General features: G+C 47.9%; 1 protein-coding gene across 1 annotated transcript in view; it reads left to right on the top strand.

Annotated features, from left to right (window-relative positions):
* The window catches only part of GYS2 (glycogen synthase 2), a 128,691-nt gene that overhangs the window by 65,731 nt on the left and 41,338 nt on the right, over positions 1-21,622 (top strand). Inside the window, exon 11 of the mRNA XM_063446648.1 lies at positions 18,840-18,953. Within this exon, the coding sequence (XP_063302718.1) occupies positions 18,840-18,953 (114 nt within the window). The remainder of the gene's footprint in view (positions 1-18,839; positions 18,954-21,622) is intronic.

Below are 21,622 nucleotides of genomic sequence, written 5' to 3'. Positions count from 1 at the left end.
TGCCTTTAGTCCTGGGTAATTGGATTACTTCTCCAATTAACTCCAGGGCAGAAGGGAGGAAACCAGGGTGCATTGTGGGGATGTTTTTCTGCCAGCCAGAAAGGAACAAAAGATACTTTTAGTAACTTTTGAACCCCTGGTCGGATTCATGCCATTTTTTAACATATTGTTCCCCTGAATGGATTGATTGTGGATATGTATTTTTATGTGAATGTGATGTATGGTTTTAAAATTATGAAAGTTGTGTAAAAGTATATTTTACACTGTATGCATAATGGGATTATGTGTCACACTAAGGGGAGGGGATGTGTGGGAGGTAACATTTATGTCATTGGTTCTTCTATGCCTCCCCCTGGGTGTGGCCTGTATGTGTGAGTTGGAAATAAAAGCCAGGCTGGATGAGCCAGTCCAGAGTTCCTGTTTTACCCTCAAAGTGATGTGTCGTCTCATTATTGGGGGAAGGATTTATTGCATGCAGTTCCAGTTGACTGCTAGGAGTACAAGCCTATTCGTATGGTTCCTATTCAATGGTCTACAGCATTCATATGCTTGGGAGAATTTAAAGGTTTCTCTGATTCGGTGATTGTGGTGTCTGCCAGAGTGCTTGGAGTCCTCAGGAAGCACTAGGAGCATCCATTAACGGAGGTACCAAGTCGGGGTGCCAGGTGGTCCGTTACACTTAGCATCCCTGGACAGCTGAGGATACTGGTAGTTACATATCCAAATCTCACGAATTTCCGTTCGGCAGTTTCCGTGTCGCATCGTGTGGAAGTTTGACCGGCTTGCCATGTGGAGGTATCCGGGTTACAGTTCCATAGAATCAGCAGCAAGAGCCGGTCTCCGTTCACATTCAACTACACGAAAACCACAGTTCGTATGGTTCAGCTGGTTACCTGTGAATGTTCCCCTCATCCGGTAGATACCATCTACCGAACGCCAGCTTGATTCGTGGAGGGGAATGCACCCATCCAGGACCTCCATGAGGGACCGGGCGCCCGCATGTTTCCCGTACCGAAAACAGTTCCATGCTGAACGCATTCGTGAGTGTTAAGATGGCCGCCATCCTTTGCTCTCGCCACGTGTTCGTATGTCGAATGGCGGCCACCCAGTAGCAATTAAGTTGCGGCCCTCTCCGTGCTCCAATTGCTACCTGCCACCCAGGGTGCGTGGTCCCCGCTCGGCACACGAACACATCCACTCTCGACACCTGGAACCGAACAACATAGACCCTAAAATAGCAGGGAGAGAATTAAACTGAAGCTGTAACGGCTACCCAGATAGAGAGAGGGTTTCTGCCGTTGGAGACGTCCTTTTTCCCTGCAAGCTGCTGTGGAGAAGTAGGCTGATATAATCCCATCCACGATATCCAGAGCGAAGATCAGGTTCAGCTGCAACAGGAACAGAATAACCTTCCCAAACAATCCCCTTTCAAGAACGAGACGAGGCTACGTTATGAAGGGTCAAGATGATCTGAGGACTGGGACACCCAGCCTGCTTTTTATTAGAAAAGGGTACACACAGGACACTCCCAGGGGGAGGATGAAAACAACCAATTATGCACAGGGTAACACCCCCACGTCTCCTCCCCTCAGATAACCACATAATACAATTAGAACATACAATATTTTGCCCCAGTTCTGGATGTACCCCAAAAACACGGGGTACACCTTTAAATCCGGCACCGCTTGAGAGATCTTCGTTCGGGGAACACTCTGTCCAAAAATCAGCCCGATTGGGTGAACGGTTCGGGAGTTACAGAGTTTCAAAGTTTTGACCGACCGCACAGACCAACTAGCCGAAAATAGTTCCATGAGTTTTGGCCTTGCGGTCGGTCTCTGTTCGCACGGTAAAACGGTATGAAAATCTTGTCATCCATCCGAATCGCGGGGTTCGCTGAAATCCCCATAGGTGACTGAGTATAACTACCGAATGGTGGGGTGTTCGGTAGTTTCTGTGCGAACTTGTGGAGGTCTGGAGGACTCAGCGGTGTTCGCCTGTTTGCGTATCCGTTTTTAGTTCCATGCGGTTACAGGCAAACACCGCTGTTCGCACACAAGATGGCCGCGACCACGTGTACAGTCCTGAAATGGCGGCCACCTACATTTCACATACGGACTTCGCACGAAATCAGGCGAACAGAGGCATGAACCGAACAAAAGAAAAGACTAAGTTGGAAGGATCTGTTACACTGCTCCCCTTTTGTGGAACACTCCGGCAGACCCGGATTGATCCTTTTCGGGTCAACTTGGGGCTGTCCGGTTCCTTGTTAGGGTAATAGTTCTGTTTGTCTGGACAGACCATCGGCATTCCCGTTGAACCTGCCCGGGCGGTATTGAATGGAAAAGTTGTAGGGTTGCAGTGCTAGGCTCCATCTCAACAAGCGTCCATTATCTCCAGCTACTCTGTTTAACCACACCAGGGGGTTATGGTCGGTGATTAATGTAAATTCCTGTCCGTACAAATATGGGGTGAGTTTCTTTAATGCCCAGACCAGGGCTAAGCATTCCTTTTCCACTGCCGCGTAGCTCACTTCTCTAGGTAACAGTTTCCTACTGAGATACGCGACAGGGTGCTCGCCCCCATCTTCTCCGACCTGGCTTAGAACTGCCCCCAGTCCATACATGGATGCATCTGTATGAACGACAAATCTTTTGTTAGGGACGGGGGCAGACAGGACAGGTGCATGAATCAGAGCATTCTTTAGGGCCTGAAAGGCTGTTTCACAGGCGGGAGACCACAGGACTATCCTAGGCAAGTTCTTTTTGGTTAGGTCTGTTAATGGTTTTGCGATGGTACTATAGTCAGGGACAAACCTCCTATAATATCCTGCGGTTCCCAAAAATGCTAATACTTGAGTTTTGGTGTGGGGTGTGGGCCAGTTAGCTACAGCTTCAATTTTAGCGGGTTCTGGGCGCTGCTTCCCACATCCCACTCGATGTCCCAGGTACTGGACTTCTGCCATGCCGAAGTTACACTTTTCTGGTTTCAGAGTCAACCCTGCGGCCCGAATCTGATCCAGTACGGCCTCTACATGCCTTAAGTGCTCTCCCCAGGTTTCGCTATAAATCGCAATGTCATCCAGGTACGCGCAGGCGAAATCCTGGAAGCCATCAAGGAGGCGGTCCACTAAGCGCTGAAATGTAGCCGGGGCGTTTTTCATCCCAAATGGCATGACCTTAAATTGGTACAAGCCAAATGGGGTGACAAAGGCCGACTTAGGGATAGCCTCCTTGGCCAGGGGAATCTGCCAATACCCTTTACACAAGTCGATGGTGGTCAGATAACGTCCCCTGGCAATACGATCTAATAGCTCGTCTACTCGGGGCATGGGATATGCGTCTGTCAGGGTTTTGTCATTGAGACGTCGATAATCGACACAGAACCGGGTAGTCCCATCCTTTTTGGGGACTAGGACCACCGGTGAGGCCCACGGGCTGTCAGATGGCTCTATCACTCCTAGTCTTAGCATCTCCTGGATTTCCTTCCTCATCTCGTCTTTTACTGCCTCAGGGATCCTATAGGGAGTTTGCCGGAGAGGGGGTTGGCCTGGGGTCTCTACATAGTGAGTTGCTAAGGGGGTGTATCCGGGCTCTTGGGAAAATGTCAACCTCTTTTCAGTCAGCAGTTGTCGGATCTGTCCCTTTTCAGCGGGGGTTAGTCGCTCCCCTAGCTGTATGGTATTGAGCAGGGTCTTAGGTTCCGAGTTAGCTAAAAGGTCGGGTATGGGTAAGCTGTCAGGGTCTTCAGTGGCTGGTATACATATGGCTGCTATATCCTCGGGCCTTTCTTGATATTCTTTTAATAAATTTACGTGAAAGGACTTCTGGATCCTTTCATCTTTGCTGCTGGCAATTACATAGGTGGTGTCACATACCTGTGCTACCACTTTGTAAGGGCCCTGCCAGGAGGTCTGGAGCTTATTCCCTTTGACAGGTCTAAGCACCAGCACCTTCTGGCCTACTTGGAACGTTCGCTGGCGGGCGCCCTGATCGTACCAACGTTTCTGCCGGCCCTGGGCCGCATGGAGGTGGTCCCGTGCCATCCGGGCTAACTGTTCCATGCGGTCCCGCATTTCTAGTACATATGGTACGATGGGGACACCCTCATGTTCTGTCTCTCCCTCCCAGTGCTCTCGGATGAGGTCGAGGGGGCCTCGTACTCTCCGGCCATAGAGCAGTTCAAAGGGAGAGAACCCTGTGGATTCCTGTGGCACCTCCCGATAAGCGAACAGGAGGTGCGGCAAGAATCGTTCCCAATCTTTGTATTCCGCTGTAAAGGTCCGTAGCAATTGCTTTAGGGTACCGTTAAAACGTTCACAGAGACCGTTAGTCTGAGGGTGGTACGGGGAACTAAGTAGGGGTTTAATACTACAAACCTTCCATAGCTGCTGGGTTAGGTCTGCGGTAAACTGGGTCCCTCTATCGGACAAGATTTCCTGAGGAAATCCCACTCGGGTGAATATCCCGACTAGAGCACTGGCGACAGTGTCAGCCTGGATATTCGTCAGAGCGACAGCTTCCGGGTAGCGAGTAGCATAGTCCACTACGGTAAGTATGTATTTCTTACCAGAGGGACTGGGGTTAGGTAGGGGTCCCACTAGGTCGACTGCCACCCTGCTAAATGGTTCCTCGATCACAGGCATAGGTAACAGTCGAGCTTTAGGGTGATCTCCTCTCTTCCCTACCCGTTGGCATACGTCACAAGTGCTGCAGTAACGTCGTACATCCTTTGAGATCCCCGGCCAAAAGAAGGTCTGGGTGATCCGGAAGGTGGTACGGTTACCCCCTAGATGCCCTGCCAACGGAATGTCGTGGCCGATTCGGAGAAGCTCCAACCGGTACTTTCTGGGTACCACTAGTTGGCGCTTCTGCGAAGGGGGACAGCCTCTCTTTTTCCCTTCCGTCAGTCTGTACAACCTGTCCCCATCCCATAGGAAACGTTCCTGTTTGCCCTCCCTACTGTCTGCTAATTCTCGATACTTTTGGAGGGTGGGGTCCTCTCTAGTTTCCCTCCCAAACTCCTCTGGGGTGTCCCAAGCTATGGGCCTGCTTGTTGTAGTGGGGTTACATGTGGGTGCTTGGCTTACCTGGGTCTCCCGGCCTGTATTAGGGTCATCTGTGACACGGGCCTGTGAGCGGGTGGTTACGGGACAAGCGGCAGCAGGTGTGGGCAAATATGCTGAGGTCAAGGGGCCAATGTCATTTCCCAAGACGACCTCGGCAGGCAAGTTGTCCATGATGCCAACTGTAGTTTTCCCCGATCCGACTCCCCAGTCTAAGTGTACTCGGGCAGTGGGCAAGCGAAAAACAGCGCCCCCTGCGACCCGAACAGCAACAGTGCGGGTAGACACATTCTCTGGCTTTACTAGGTGCTTTTGGATCAACGTGATGGTAGCCCCGGTGTCTCTTAGGCCTTGTGCTGTTTGTCCATTCACCCGAACTTCCTGCCGATGATGCTGTCGGTTATCTGGCGAAGCAGCTTGTATGGGATCTGCTTCATACAAAATCCCCAGGCATTCCTCAGGGCCCATTTCAGCTTCCACACAGTGAGCTGCAGAGGGTCGTGATGCAGGGGCCTCTGCGTTGGGAGTTGTGCGTCTCCAATTGTTACTAGTGGATCTTAGGGGACAGTATCGAGCAATATGTCCGAGGTTGCCGCAGTGATGGCACGTCACTTTCGACAAATCTCGGGGGTAGTTGGTAGGTCCCTGAGGACGGGGTGGTCCTGGTGGGACTGGAGCTCGGAACTCTGGGCGTGAGACAGTGGCTGGGGTACGTGGCTCTATCTTATGAGCTGGTCGTGGAGTACCCTGGCTTACTCTCCTTGTCTCGGCGTATTCATCGGCCAGCCGAGCCGCCTCATTTAAATTAGCGGGGCGCCGGTCTCGTACCCAGTCTTGTAGGTCCGCAGCCAAATTTTGAAAGAAATGTTCCATTAAGAATAATTGTAATATCTCCTCTCCGGTGTTGGCCTTACATCCTTGGACCCAATGTGATGCCACTCTTTGTAGTCGGTTGGCCCATTCCATGTGGGAGTCCACAGCTTTCTTTTTGGACTCCCGGAAGCGGCGACGGTAGGCTTCTGGGGTTACCGCATACCTGGTGAGCAGTGCCTCTTTTACTGTTTGGTACTGCGTGATCTCCTCTGTAGTGAGCGCTCGAAAAGCCTCACTAGCTTTTCCTGATAGTTTTCCCGCCAGGATAGTGACCCATTGCCCTGGCGGTATTTGATGTAGCGAGCACTGTCTTTCAAAGTCCGCCAAATACCCATCAATTTCCTCTTCATTTTCTGCAAAGGTTTTAAATGCATTGAAGGGAATTTTCGTTACTGTAGTAGTGGGTAGCGGGGTAGGAACTGTCTGTGTAGTGAGCTGTCTGGCTCTTACCAGTTCCATTTCTTGATCCCTCTTGGTTTGGATCTCTTCCCTTGTTTCCCGGAGTAGTTGGGTTATTAGCTCTGTAGACGTGACTGGATACAACGCTAATCTCCGCTGCACAATTGCCGTAATCACATCGTCCTCACTGATGGGTGCCCTGGGTTCCGTTACCTCCATGGACCTATCCATCTCGTCCAGCTCCAGCAGGTCAGCTATCAGCTCCCTCCGTGGTCTGTTGCTGGCACTTCTACCACGATTCTCCAATAAATCCTTTAGTGTGGGTCTTTTCAGCTTAGCATACTGAGACTCCATTCAGCACTTGCTCCTTGGATAAAAGGACCATCCCACCGCTTGCCACCAATGTAACGGCTACCCAGATAGAGAGAGGGTTTCTGCCGTTGGAGACGTCCTTTTTCCCTGCAAGCTGCTGTGGAGAAGTAGGCTGATATAATCCCATCCACGATATCCAGAGCGAAGATCAGGTTCAGCTGCAACAGGAACAGAATAACCTTCCCAAACAATCCCCTTTCAAGAACGAGACGAGGCTACGTTATGAAGGGTCAAGATGATCTGAGGACTGGGACACCCAGCCTGCTTTTTATTAGAAAAGGGTACACACAGGACACTCCCAGGGGGAGGATGAAAACAACCAATTATGCACAGGGTAACACCCCCACGTCTCCTCCCCTCAGATAACCACATAATACAATTAGAACATACAATATTTTGCCCCAGTTCTGGATGTACCCCAAAAACAGGGGGTACACCTTTAAATCCGGCACCGCTTGAGAGATCTTCGTTCGGGGAACACTCTGTCCAAAAATCAGCCCGATTGGGTGAACGGTTCGGGAGTTACAGAGTTTCAAAGTTTTGACCGACCGCACAGACCAACTAGCCGAAAATAGTTCCATGAGTTTTGGCCTTGCGGTCGGTCTCTGTTCGCACGGTAAAACGGTATGAAAATCTTGTCATCCATCCGAATCGCGGGGTTCGCTGAAATCCCCATAGGTGACTGAGTATAACTACCGAATGGTGGGGTGTTCGGTAGTTTCTGTGCGAACTTGTGGAGGTCTGGAGGACTCAGCGGTGTTCGCCTGTTTGCGTATCCGTTTTTAGTTCCATGCGGTTACAGGCAAACACCGCTGTTCGCACACAAGATGGCCGCGACCACGTGTACAGTCCTGAAATGGCGGCCACCTACATTTCACATACGGACTTCGCACGAAATCAGGCGAACAGAGGCATGAACCGAACAAAAGAAAAGACTAAGTTGGAAGGATCTGTTACAGAAGCATATAGGCAATTGCACAAAAGTCCTTCACAATGGCCCCCGTTTCTCTCCTTGCTCCGGCAACTCGGTTGGACCCTTCCTGGTCCAGTAGGCTTGACGGGTTCAGAGCTTTTAGTCCGAGGTTAAATCCGTTTGGCGTGACAATCCATCGGCATTCCCGTTTTGCTTGCCTGGGCGATAATGAATCGTAAAGTCATAGGGCTGTAAGGCCAAGCTCCAGCGTAGCAAACGGGCGTTGTCCCCTGAAACCCGGTTAAGCCACACCAAGGGGTTGTGATCAGTGATGAGATTGAAAGCCCGGCCATAAAGGTAAGGTGTGAGTTTTTTGAGTGCCCATACCAAGGCCAAACACTCTTTTTCAATGGTGGCATAACTGACCTCCCTTGGCAACAGCTTTTCGACTCAAGTATGCCACCGGGTGCTCTCCTCCATCCTCCCCGATCTGGCTTAGTACTGCCCCCAGTCCAAACATTGAAGTGTCTGTGTGGACAATAAATCTTTTGTTAGGATCTGGGGTAACCAACACCGGAGCATTAACCAGAGCAGTCTTTAGTGCTTGGAAAGCCACCTCGCATTCCGGGGACCACAGGACTTGTCGGGGTAGCTTCTTTTTGGTCATGTCGGTCAGGGGTTTGGCCAGGGCGCTATAGTCGGGTACAAAGTGTCTGTAATAGCCGGCGGTGCCCAAGAAAGCCATGACTTGTGTCTTGGTGTGGGGAGTGGGCCAATTGGCAATGGCCTCGATCTTAGCCGGCTCCGGCCGTTGCTTACCACATCCTACTCGGTGGCCCAAATATTGTACCTTCGCCATACCTAAATGACATTTGTCGGGTTTCAGGGTCAGCCCGGCCCCCCTGATCCTATCTAATACTACCCCTACGTGCTCTAGGTGCGCTTCCCATGTATCGCTATGGATAGCGATGTCATCCAGGTAAGCGCATGTGAAGCTCTGGAGACCCCCAAGTAACTGATCCACCATCCGTTGGAAGGTGGCCAGGGCGTTCTTCATCCCGAACGGCATAACCTGGAATTGGTATAGGCCGAACGGGGTGATGAAGGCCGACTTGGGTATGGCATCTTCTGCTAGGGGAATCTGCCAATATCCCTTGCATAGGTCTATTGTGGTCAGATACTTCCCTGCAGAGATACGGTCAAGCAGCTCGTCCATCCGTGGCATCGGATAGGCGTCCGTAACTGTCTTGTCGTTGAGGCGCCGGTAATCTACACAGAAGCGGGTTGTCCCATCCTTCTTTGGCACTAAGACTACCGGCGAGGCCCAAGGACTTTCTGAGAGTTCGATTACGCCTAGCCGAAGCATCTCATCTATTTCCTTCCGCATCCCTTCCCGGACTGCTTCGGGGATACGGTAGGGAGGCTGTCTCAGGGGTGCCTGTCCTGGAGTCTCTACCTTGTGTACGGCTAGGAGTGTGTATCCAGGCTCCTGAGAGAATGTGGCCTGTTTTGTTTCTAGTAAGCGGACAGCTTGAGCCTGCTCTTGCGGCTCCAGCTGTTCACCTAGCTGGACTTTCTCTATCTGGGTCATCCCTTCGTTACTGCCCAATAGGTTGGGAAGGGATAGGGTCTCTGTGTCTTCTCCTGCTGGTACACAGATAGCGGCTACCTCCTCTGCCCGTTCCTGATAGGACCTTGAGCATGTTGATGTGAAAGGTTCGTTTCACATCTTCATCCTCGCAGCTGGCTATCGTGTAGGTAGTGTCGCATATCTGTCCTATAACTTTATAAGGGCCCTGCCAGGCGGCCTGGAGCTTGTCTGTTTGGACCGGCCTTAATACCATGACCTTTTGGCCTATCTGAAAGCTCCAGTGCCTAGCCCGTCGGTAATACCATACCTTCTGGCGCTGTTGGGCCGCCTGGAGGTTCTCTCGCACTGTCTGGGCTAATTCCTCCATGCGGTCCCTTAGCTCTAGGACATAAGGTACAACCGGGGTCCCCTCAATCTCTGTCTGCCCCTCCCAGTGATCCTTGATGAGATCAAAGGGCCCCCTCACCCGCCTCCCATAGAGAAGTTCGAAGGGTGAGAATCCGGTCGATTCCTGCGGCACCTCTCGGTAGGCAAAGAGAAGGTGTGGCAGGAATCGCTCCCAATCCTTGTACGCCCCCGTGAACGACTTCAACATTTGCTTTAGCATTCCATTGAAGCGCTCGCACAGGCCGTTAGTCTGGGGGTGGTATGGGGAGCTAGTCAGGGATTTAACTCCACAGGTTTTCCATATCTGCTGGGCTATCTCGGCCGTGAATTGGGTACCTTGGTGTCATGCCTTAAGTCTGGTATCCTCTTACTTCCGGGTTCCACGGAGCTTAGCCACACCCCCTTATGACACGGTCTCCTTACTTAATGCGACCGCACCAGCTGACAGAGGCTGGATTATTGAACTACGTACCGCACTCACGAACCGGCTACAAACTTCTCTGTGAAAGCCATCTGTTACCGGACCGGACTGGAAGACTACTCACGTCCCCTTCACACCTCCTCATCCTCAACTAAAGCCTGAACTCTCTACACACATATCATTGGATATAACCGCCTCTGAGGAGAACTTGGGAACCTGTTTTCTATTTACCGGAAGCTAAGTAACATTAAACCTCTGTGATAAGAGTTACATATCTAAAGCCTTTATTGCCTGTTACCAAAGTCTTATTATCAAACAACCCAGCTACAGCTATCTTCAACCTTTCCACTATTCAAGTTAGCTGCACCTGTCTTGCTTCAGAACAAACTATTGTAATTGCTTATCACCTAACTTGTTAACTCAACAAACAGACTCTAAATGATTCAGAACCTGCTAATTGCAACTGTTTATTATTTAAAGCTACAGCGCCTGTAATTCTGGACTCAAGCAATCGTTTATTATTTAAAGCTACAGTGCCTGTGATTCTGGACCTGGGCAACCGTTTATTGTTTGAAGCTACAGTGCCTGTGGTTCTGGACTTAAGCAATCGTTTATTATTTAAAGCTACAGTGCCTGTAATTCTGGACCTAAGCAACCGTTTATTATTTAAAGCTACAGTGCCTGTAATTCTGGACTTAAGCAACCGTTTATTATTTAAAGCTACAGTGCCTGTAATTCTGGACTTAAGCAACCGTTTATTATTTAAAGCCACAGTGCCTGTAATTCTGGACTTAAGCAACCGTTTATTATCTAAAGCTACATTGCCTGTAATTCTGGACTTAAGCAACCGTTTATTATTTAAAGCTACATTGCCTGTAATTCTGGACTTAAGCAACCGTTTATTATTTAAAGCTACAGTGCCTGTAATTCTGGACTTAAAGTCACAATATCTTCTAATTGTTCTAATAAATATTCAAGCTCTAAGAAATCTGCAGTTGTGTTCCTTCATAACAAATGTTAAACGTGACAGAATAATCCAGCCCTTGTAATGGATCCAGCAGATTTCGATTCTACGATAACTACGCTGAATCAACGAGTCGATACACTAGCCCAAGGTGTGCAAGACCTGCAAGTTACTAATGAAAGAATTCTCACTTATGTCAAAGACTTACAGACACATCCTCCTCATACTGTTCTGCACTCACTTAGCGATCCTGCTGTATGTAACCCTGAAAAATTATATGGTGATCGTTCCAAATATAAGGAGTTTTTTTATTCCTGCAAATAATTGATTGCTTTAAAACCTAGATCTTATCCCACAGAAAGATCTAAGGTTTTTTCAGTTATCTCATTTCTGAGAGGTTAACCTATGTCCTGGGCCCATTCCTTTTTGGACAATGATGACCCCATCTTAGATTCACTGGAGGAATTCCTTAAAGCCATGTCTCTTCTCTATGAAGATCCATACAAACAAAATACTGCTGAATTAACAATTAGAACCTTGCTACAAAACCATAGACCCGTTGAAGATTATATTGCTGAATTTAAAAGATGGGCAGTAGAAACGCAATGGAATGACATCGCATTGCGCAACCAGTTTCGAATCGGCTTATCTGAAGCTGTAAAAGATGAACTATCCAGAATAGAACTCCCTACTACTTTGAATGCTCTGATTCATCTATCGATCAGCATTGACAGAAGGCTTAGAGAAAGAAAGGCCGAAAAGGCTCTCTCAACTTCAACTGGGAAAAAATCATTTCATCCTCCAAAGCCTCCTGACAACCCATCCGTACCAATCGAACCTATGGAAATAGGGGTAATAAGAAGTCCCCTCACTCCTGAAGAGAAAAATCGAAGACGTATATTAAACCTCTGCATGTATTGTGCCTCTCAAGTTCATTTGGTCTCTGATTGTCCTTTATTGAAACGGATAAAAGGCAGTAGGCAGACTCATGCCTCTTCCATCCTAAGTGTACTCCCCTCTACAGCAAATACTCAAATGTCCCCTATCATTCTTGTATTACAGTGGGCCAATAAAAGAATTATGACCAAGGCTGTTATCGATTCCGGTGCAAATGGAGTGTTCATCGACTCAGCCTTTGTAACAAAGAATAAAATTCCTTGTGTTCGTAAAAGAACTTCTGTGCCTGTTAGAGTGATTGACGGGTCCCTCATTTCATCGGGACCAATACTTCATGAATCCATCCCTCTAAAAGTAACCATCAATCATACTCATACTGAAAATCTTATATTTGATGTTATCTCATCACCGTTTTTTCCTATTATATTAGGGATCAACTGGTTAAGGAACCACAACCCTCAAATCTCATGGTTTCCCTTTTCTCTTGCCTTTAATTCCGATTATTGCAAGAAAACATGCTTGCAACATATTCCAATTCTTCAGTCTACTAAAGAACCAGCTAAAACCTCGTGTTGTTCTGACACCGAACTGGAGTTTCCTCCTCCTACAGTCGTTGGGACTTTATCTTCCCTTCTCGACGACATAAAAGGACTCAGTAAAGATACTCTTAATCTTCCTACATCAGTTAAACTATCGAAGAAAGACGGTCTCTACTATTTCAAAGACCGAATTTATGCACCTCCCGCTTTCAGAACTAAAATACTCGAAATTATTCATGATTCTCCTCTTGCAGGTCATCCAGGTATAAAAAAGACCCTTGAATTGTCTAAGAGATACTATTGGTGGCCTCGCCAAGACAAAACCATTGAATCTTATGTTAAATCTTGTTCTACCTGCCCAAGACCCAAACATGAACATCACCACCCATTCGGTCAATTATTGAATCTACCGATTCCTGAAAGGCCTTGGCAATCCATTTCTATGGACTTCTTGGTGGAACTACCCCCTTCTCAACATCATACTACCATTTTAGTGGTAGTGGACCGCTTCACGAAAATGTCTCATTATATTCCTTTAAAGAAGTTACCCTCATCCTCTGAACTCTCAAAAATATTCCTCGACAATATAGTGAAACTTCATGGACTGCCAGACGAAATCATTTCAGACCGAGGAACTCAGTTTATCTCCAAATTTTGGAACGCATTATGTGCTTCTCTTCATATCCAACGTAAACTGTCATCCGCATATCATCCTCAAACTGATGGACAAACTGAAAGAGTCAACCAATGCTTAGAGCAATATCTACGATGTTATTGTTCTCACTTACAAGATGATTGGATAACATGGTTACCCATGGCAGAAATTGCATACAACAACTCTTTTCATACCAGTAGCAAACTGACTCCATTTTTCTCCAATTATGGAATTCATCCCTCCTCATTTCCTGCTCAGACAGTTTCTTCATCTAACCCCTCCGTTTCGAATCAAATCTCTCACATGTCCTCTTTACTCAAGAAATTACATGAAAATCTGGAATTGGCGTCATCCAATCAAAAGAAGTTTTTTGATACAAAAAGACAACCTCCTCCCGCTTATGTAATTGGTGATCTTGTCTGGCTTTCCTCAAAAAACTTCTCCACAATCCGTCAATCAAAGAAGTTAAGTTCCCTTTTTCTTGGTCCTTTTCCAATAATATCGATTATCAACCGTAATGTTGTAAAATTGAAGCTTCCATCTACTTTGAACCTCCATCCTGTTTTCCATGTGTCCTTGCTTAAACCTCATCATCCTGACCCTTTCCATAGAGATGTCACTACTTCTCCTGATCCTGTATTAGTCCAGCGTGAAGAAGAATACGAAATTCAAAAAATTCTGGATTCAAGGATTCATCGTGGCTCTTTACAATACCTCATTAGATGGAAAGGATATGGAATTGATGAAGATACTTGGGAAAACTCCTCTGTCATTCATGCTGACAAATTAATTTCCGCTTTCCACAAACGCTACCCTTCTAAACCATGTTAATAGCACCCAGAGGTTGCTCATTACGGAGAGGGTACTGTCATGCCTTAAGTCTGGTATCCTCTTACTTCCGGGTTCCACGGAGCTTAGCCACACCCCCTTATGACACGGTCTCCTTACTTAATGCGACCGCACCAGCTGACAGAGGCTGGATTATTGAACTACGTACCGCACTCACGAACCGGCTACAAACTTCTCTGTGAAAGCCATCTGTTACCGGACCGGACTGGAAGACTACTCACGTCCCCTTCACCTCTCCTCATCCTCGACTAAAGCCTGAACTCTCTACACACATATCATTGGATATAACCGCCTCTGAGGAGAACTTGGGAACCTGTTTTCTATTTACCGGAAGCTAAGTAACATTAAACCTCTGTGATAAGAGTTACATATCTAAAGCCTTTATTGCCTGTTACCAAAGTCTTATTATCAAACAACCCAGCTACAGCTATCTTCAACCTATCCACTATTCAAGTTAGCTGCACCTGTCTTGCTTCAGAACAAACTATTGTAATTGCTTATCACCTAACTTGTTAACTCAACAAACAGACTCTAAATGAACTTAAGCAACCGTTTATTATTTAAAGCTACAGTGCCTGTAATTCTGGACTTAAAGTCACAATATCTTCTAATTGTTCTAATAAATATTCAAGCTCTAAGAAATCTGCAGTTGTGTTCCTTAATAACAAATGTTAAACGTGACACTTGGTCGGACAGAACCTCCTTGGGAAAGCCTACTCAGGAAAATACTTTAACTAGGGCCTCTGCTACGGTCTCAGCCTGTATGTTAGAGAGAGCTACCGCTTCGGGGTAACGGGTGGCGTAGTCTACTATGGTGAGTATATACCGCTTGCCGGAACGGCTAGGTTGGGCCAGGGGCCCTATAATGTCCACGGCTACCCTTGTGAACGTTTCTTCAATAATGGGCATGGAAACTAGTTTAGCCTTTGGGTGGTCTCCCTTTTTACCTATACGTTGGCATACCTCGCACGTTTGACAATACGCCCTGACGTCGTCGGATACCCCAGGCCAGAAGAAGTTCTGGGTTATACGATACCCTGTCTTGCGTATTCCCAAATGGCCTGCCAAGGGTACGTCGTGCCCAATCCTCAATAACTCCTGCCGGTATTTCCAGGGGACTACCAGCTGGCGTTTTTGCTTAGGCCCTGGTGCATTTCCCCGGGTCTCGTGAGCCTGTACAAGCGGCCTTTCTCCCAGATAAATTGCTCCTTCTCTAACTCCCCTTGGCCCCTCCTGGCTTTCTCTCGATACTTTCTGAGGGAAGGGTCTCCGGTCACCTCCCGCCCAAAGTCCTCTGGGGTGTCCCAGGGTAGGGGTTCTACAGTCAAGGGTAGGTTGGGTTGGCTTACCTGGGTCTCAGTAGGAAGCGGATGGCTCTCGGCAGCGCAACTTTGTGCTCTGGTGGTAACTGCGTGGGCCTCCTGAGCGGGGGTAGAGGTGAACGCCGAAGTCAGGGGGCCAATGTCGTTGCCCAAGATGACTTCAGAAGGTTAGTCTTTCATGACGCCCACATGAACATTGCCAGCTCCCGCACCCCAGTCTAGGTGTACCTGTGCAGTAGGAATACGGTATACTGCCCCCCCTGCCACTCTCACAGCAATTGATTTCCCCGGTTTCTCTGATGCCTTAATAAGGTGTCTTTGTACCAGCGTGATGGTCGCCCCACTGTCTCTTAATCCCCGGGCGGTTTTTCCGTTAACCATGACCAGCTGACAATGGTGTTTCCTGTTGTCCGTAATAACAGATTGCACCATGAGGGCTTCGTAAAGGGTGCCCCATGGTTCTTCCTGACCCAGCTCCTGGGGATCCCAAGCCGAGTCTACACAATGGGCTGCTGCTGGTGGGCCTTACCCAGGTCCAGACCAATTTGACCTGGTGTTGATGTCCATGGGGCAATTCTGCTTGTAGTGACCCAGCTGTTTGCACCGGAAGCAGCGTTGTTCATTGTCCTCCTGGCGTGGATAGCGAGGGCTAGATGTCACCGGTCTGTTAGGAGGTTGGTATCTAGCGGCTGGTGGGTGTGAGGGCACCGTTGGTTGTGGAGGTTGTACCCGTGGTGTGACCTGGTTTGTCTTGCGAGTATCCGCATATTCATCCGCCAACTTAGCGGCCTCTGGTAGAGTCATGGGCCTGCGATCTCTCACCCAGTCTTTGACATCCGTCTGGATGTGATTGTAAAATTGCTCCAGGAGCATTAGTTGCAAAATGTCCTCTGCGGTGGTGGCCTGGCTGCTGTTAACCCAGTTAGAGGCCGACAGGGATAACTGGCATGCCCATTCCACGTAAGAGTCTTTCGTGGTTTTACGTTAGTCCCTGGACTTTTGTCTGTAGGACTCTGGGGTTACTGCATAACGAGCCAGGAGCACTTCTTTAACCATGGCGTAGCTATGGATCTCCTGCTCTGGCACGGTCCGGAAAGCATCAGAAGCTTTGCCTGACAGTTTGCCTGACAATATTGAAACCCACTCTCCTCTATCTATTCGGTGCAGGTTACATTGTCGCTCAAAATCTGCCAGGTAATTATCAATTTCACAGTCTTTTTCATCAAAAGCTTTAAAAGCGCTAAACGGAATCTTCCTTGTGTCTGCTGTGCTGTACTCACTGTTTGGAGAATGTGTGGCTGCTTGTTGGACTGCTGCCAGTTTTAACTGTAGCTCTGCGTCTCTTATTTGTTTAGCCTCCTCCGCTAACAGGTTCATCACTTTCAGCACCACATCCTCCGTTGGGTTCGGACCGAACCATGCTAGCTTCTCTCTCATTGCCTTTTTGGCTGGTGATTCCTCCTCCTGAATCACTGGTGTCTCCATCTCTTGTACTGCTGGCGTTGCTGCAACCAAGTTCTCCTTGTCTAGCTCCATTAATTCTGCTATGATGACCCGCTTGGTTTTGTTGCTAGCAATCCTTCCACGGACTTCCAGTAGTTCTTTCAGTGTATTTCTTTTAAGCAGGGTGTACCAGCCTTCCATTCACTGCTCACAGTGTCTGCTTGAAATCCTGGTGTAAAGGAAAGTAGAAGGGAAAATCCCGCCGCTGCCAACCAGTTGTGACGGTACAATCTGTTACTCCGTCAAGTATTCCCTTCTTCCCATTAAAGAAATTCACCCAATATTCCACGAGTAGAAATATCCCTGGAATCGCCGAATAATCCACACATGAGCCAAAGCTTACTGCTGGAACAAGACTGATTTACTGGCACACAGAACCCACAATCCACGCAACACAAAACTCCTCCTCTGGGCCAGGCCAGATAACCGAGCTTCCACAATACACAAAGCTCAATTATCTTCTGCCCAGAAACACCACAATTCATAACAATTCCAGAAACACACTTTCCATAAGACATACAATTATACTCTTAACATCTCTGGACAGCTGAGGATACTGGTAGTTACATATCCAAATCTCACGAATTTCCGTTTGGCAGTTTCCGTGTCGCATTGTGTGGAAGTTTGACCGGGTGGAGGTATCCGGGTTACAGTTCCACAGAATCAGCAGCAAGAGCCGGTCTCGGTTCGCATCCAACTACACAAAAACCACAGTTAGTATGGTTCAGCTGGTTACCTGTGAATGTTCCCCTCATCCGGTAGATACCATCTACCGAACGCCAGCTTGATTCGTGGAGGGGAACGCACCCATCCAGGACCTCCATGGGGGACCGGGCGCCCGCATGTTTCCCGTACTGAAAACAGTTCCATGCAATTCATGCGTATGCCCCGCTGACCGCATTCGTGAGTGTTAAGATGGCCGCCATCCTGTTCGAGAGGTCTTCCATGAAGGGAATTCATTCACCTCCCGAACGGGGACCACCCTGATACCTTATATAAAATGTTAGGTTAGAACGTTCACACTTCACAACATAAGTGTCAAACTGCAAACGGCAAAGGGAAACAATTAATGAGTGCTTCCCTGGGTGGCCACCATTCGTACAGAAAAACGCCAGCCAGGGGGAGCATTTGTGGATTTTTTCCCGACTCGTTCATCTCCCGAACGAGGACCTCTCCGGTGCCACATTAGAACGTCCACACCAATTGATCAGAACGTTCGCACTCGCAACATAAGTATGAAACCACAATTAAAAGTAATTAATGAGTGCTCTCCTGGGTGGCTGTCATTTTGAATGCCACCCAGGGGGAGCATTCGAATCCTGAAAGGAGACGCTTCCCTTGCAAGGTTTCACCCAGAGACCTCACGAGCCGAGACAGCTGAAGAAAAGTACAGCTGTGAGGGTCCCTGGAGTTGGTGTGGACACTTCTGGGGCACTGGCTAGCTTGGCGGGCTTGGCGGTGCCTGAGAGACAAAGAGACCAACTCTTTTCCCGTGGGCAAGCTTTTCTGGGAGACAAAGGGACGATCCCTTTTTCTCGCTCTGAGACTCCCAGTCACAGAGGCTCTTGGGAAAAAGACCCCTGGCAGTTTGTGTGGGGAACCCCGTGGATTTAGAGGCGGGCTTTGGGGACAAAGGGAGCAGCATCCCTTCCTGCACTAGGATCCCAGGGAAGGGGAGGATCTGGGGATGTGACCTTGTCTGTTGTGTGGGAAGTCCCTTGCATGGGGTTATGCTTAAAAGCCATGTGTGGCCAATAAAATTGTGTTGTACCTCCAGGACTGTGTGTCGTCCAGTTACTGGGGGGGAGGGAAAATGGGTCTCTTTATATTTTAAATGGTTCATGACCAGCTGAAGGAAGGGAATTAGCGGATGTAACTGGTCGGGTTACCAGGGGGTCCGCTACAGACCATAAGCACTGAGAAGAGTTCTGGTAGATTTTGTTTAATGTATATTATACCATTGGTGTAGGAGGAGAGGGATCTTATGAAATGTATGCAGCCTGGTAAATCTATCCCAGTTCTATCTGTAAAACAAATAAACGCAATACTAATGTACTAATTGTCTCTTTGTTTGAATCTGTGTTACGGACAGCGTCAGTCTCTGCCCCCGGTGACCACACACAACATGGTGGAAGATTCCACAGACCCCATACTTAATACCATCCGACGGATTGGGCTTTTCAACAACCGTGTAGACAGAGTGAAGGTGGGTGGTCTAGACACGCTCTATACAGTATGTAATGGTGTTAGATTGTATTCTGTAACAACTTTCTTGCAACTTTGGCCAATAATATGGAATGTTTAAATGATTTTTCTCTTTTAGAGGTTAAATGAACACTATAGTAACCAAAGCAACTGTATCTTAATGAAGTAGTTTTAGTGTATAGATCATGCCCCTTGCAGTATATCTGCTCAATTCTCTGCCATTTATGAGCTAAATTGCTTTGTTTCTACAGTCCAGAACACCTGTTCCTTGCATGTGACTTACACAGCCTTCCTAAACACTTCCTGTAAGGAGGGGTCTTTTACACTTCCTTTACTGCACATTTTGTTTAATTTAGAATTTCTTATCTCCTGCTCTGTTAATAGCTTGATAGACCCTGCAGGAGCCTCCTGCGTGTGTTTAAAGTTCATTTTACAGAGCAGGAGAAAATAACTTCTAAAGAAAACACACTGTGCTGTAACATCTGATTAAAATTGCAACCATTTGTTCATGCAGGCTCTGTCAATCATAGCCAGGGAAGTTGTGGCTAGGGCTGGATAAACCGAAACAAACGTAATTTAACTCCTAAATGGCAGAGAATTGAGCAGTGAAATTTCAGGGGAATGATCTATACACCAAAACTGCTTTATTAAGATAAAGCTGTCTTGGTGCTTTGAGTATCGCTTTAAAGGGAAAACATTAAGCACCATAACCAGTTCAGATTGCTGTAATGGTTATGGTACAATTAATGCCTTGGCATCCCCAATCCAATTGCTTCTCCATGTCTCTCTTCTTCCAGGGCTCAGAGTTGAAAGCTCCTCCTGGTGCTAACATTTACTCTCCTGAAGTATTCATTGACTGTGAGTGTCACCCGGCTCAGTCAGAAAGCTTACATTTACTCTCCTGAAGTATTCATTGGCTGTGAGTGTCACCCGGCTCAGTTAGTGTCACCCGGCTCAGTCAGAGAGCTTCCATTTGCTCTCCTAAAGTATTCATTGACTGTGAGTGTCACCCGGCTCAGTCAGAGAGCTTCCATTTGTTCTCCTGAAGTATTCATTGATTGTGAGTGTCACCCGGCTCAGTCAGAGAGCTTCCATTTGCTCTCCTGAAGTATTCATTGACCGTGAGTGTCACCAGGCTCAGTCAGAGAGCTTCCACTTACTCTCCTGAAGTATTCATTGACTGTGAGTGCCAGCGGCTCAGTCAGAGAGCTTCCATTAACTCTCCTGAAGTATTTATTGACCGTGAGTGTCACCCGGCTCAGTCAAAGAACTTCCATTTACTCTCCTGAAGTATTCATTGACCGTGAGTGGCACCTGGCTCAGTCAGAGAGCTTAATCTCCTGAAGTATTCATTGACCGTGAGTGTTACCCGGTGTGGCGAAACCAACCTCGCCACTGGGCCCTGGAGAAGCCTGTTTGCTAGCCTCCTACCTGCTGACTATGGCCCCTGGGTTATTTGGGGCATATTGTACTGTATATTGCTGCTACTGGCCCTTTTAACAGCATCTATGGACATATTGGGACTTTTGGGACTACTGTCCCTTTAAGACTGTGATACATATTCTAGTGTACTGCCTGTAATATTATATGTGTATTTGTGTGTTAAGTTTATCCTGGGTGATTTGTATGCAGCATTCAGCTGATTGTTCGGTAGAATCACTCCAATCAGTATATTGAGTGAAACTACCGAACAACCAGACCACCCAGGAATGAGTGTGCCTCCAATTACCGTTTGCAACAATGTTGCAAACGGGTAATTGGCAATCAGTGCAGTGTGGTCTGTGTCCTCTGGGTGGCCGCCATTCGGGAAACGAACACGTGGCGGCGGCCATCTTAAACTACCGAACAGCGGTGTTTTGCCGTCGAGTGTCTGGAACTAAAATCGGACACTTGACTAGGCAAACACCGCTGAGACCTCCATACTTCCAGAAATTCGTATAGAAACTACCGAATGACCCGCCGTTCGGTAGAAAGAACCCCACAAACAAGGGAATTCATTCAAACCCTCTCCAGGCTCTATAACACAGGCAATTCGTCTGTTTTCATTCCCTTGTTTGTGACCGACCGCAGGGCCAAAATGCATGGAACTGTTTTCGGATACTTTACCCATGCGGTCGGTCAAATCTTTGGAACCCCATATCTCCCGAACCGTTCATCCGAATGACTTGAATTTTGAATATGTTGTCCCCCTGAATAAGGGCTATCCAGCGATGCTGGATTCAAAGGTGTACCCCCTGGTTTTGGGGTACATCCAGAACTTGGCTGAAAAGGTGTACCGGATAATTGGGTTTAATGTTATCTGAGGGGAGGGAATGTGTGGGCTGAACCATGTATGTGATTGGTCATTTTGTGCCTCCCCCTGGGTGTGGCCTGTAAGTGTACAAGTGTAATAAAAGCCAGGCTGGATGAGCCAGTCCAGAGTTCCTGTTTAACCCTCAAAGTGATGTGTCGTCTCATTATTGGGGGAAGGATTTATTGCATGCTGTTCCAGTTGACTGCTAGGAGTGTAAGCCTATTCGTATGGTTCCTATTCAACGGTCTACAGCATTCCTATGCTTGAGAAGATTCATATGCTGCATCGGTTCGGTGATTGTGGTGTCTGCCAGAGTGCTTGGAGTCCTCAGGAAGCGCTAGGAGCATCCTTTAACGGAGGTACTCAGTCGGGGTGCC

The sequence above is a fragment of the Pelobates fuscus genome, chromosome 3, assembly GCF_036172605.1.
Source record: "Pelobates fuscus isolate aPelFus1 chromosome 3, aPelFus1.pri, whole genome shotgun sequence".
Classification (NCBI taxonomy): Eukaryota; Metazoa; Chordata; class Amphibia; order Anura; family Pelobatidae; genus Pelobates; species Pelobates fuscus.
This window is presented reverse-complemented; position numbering and strand designations above follow the sequence as displayed.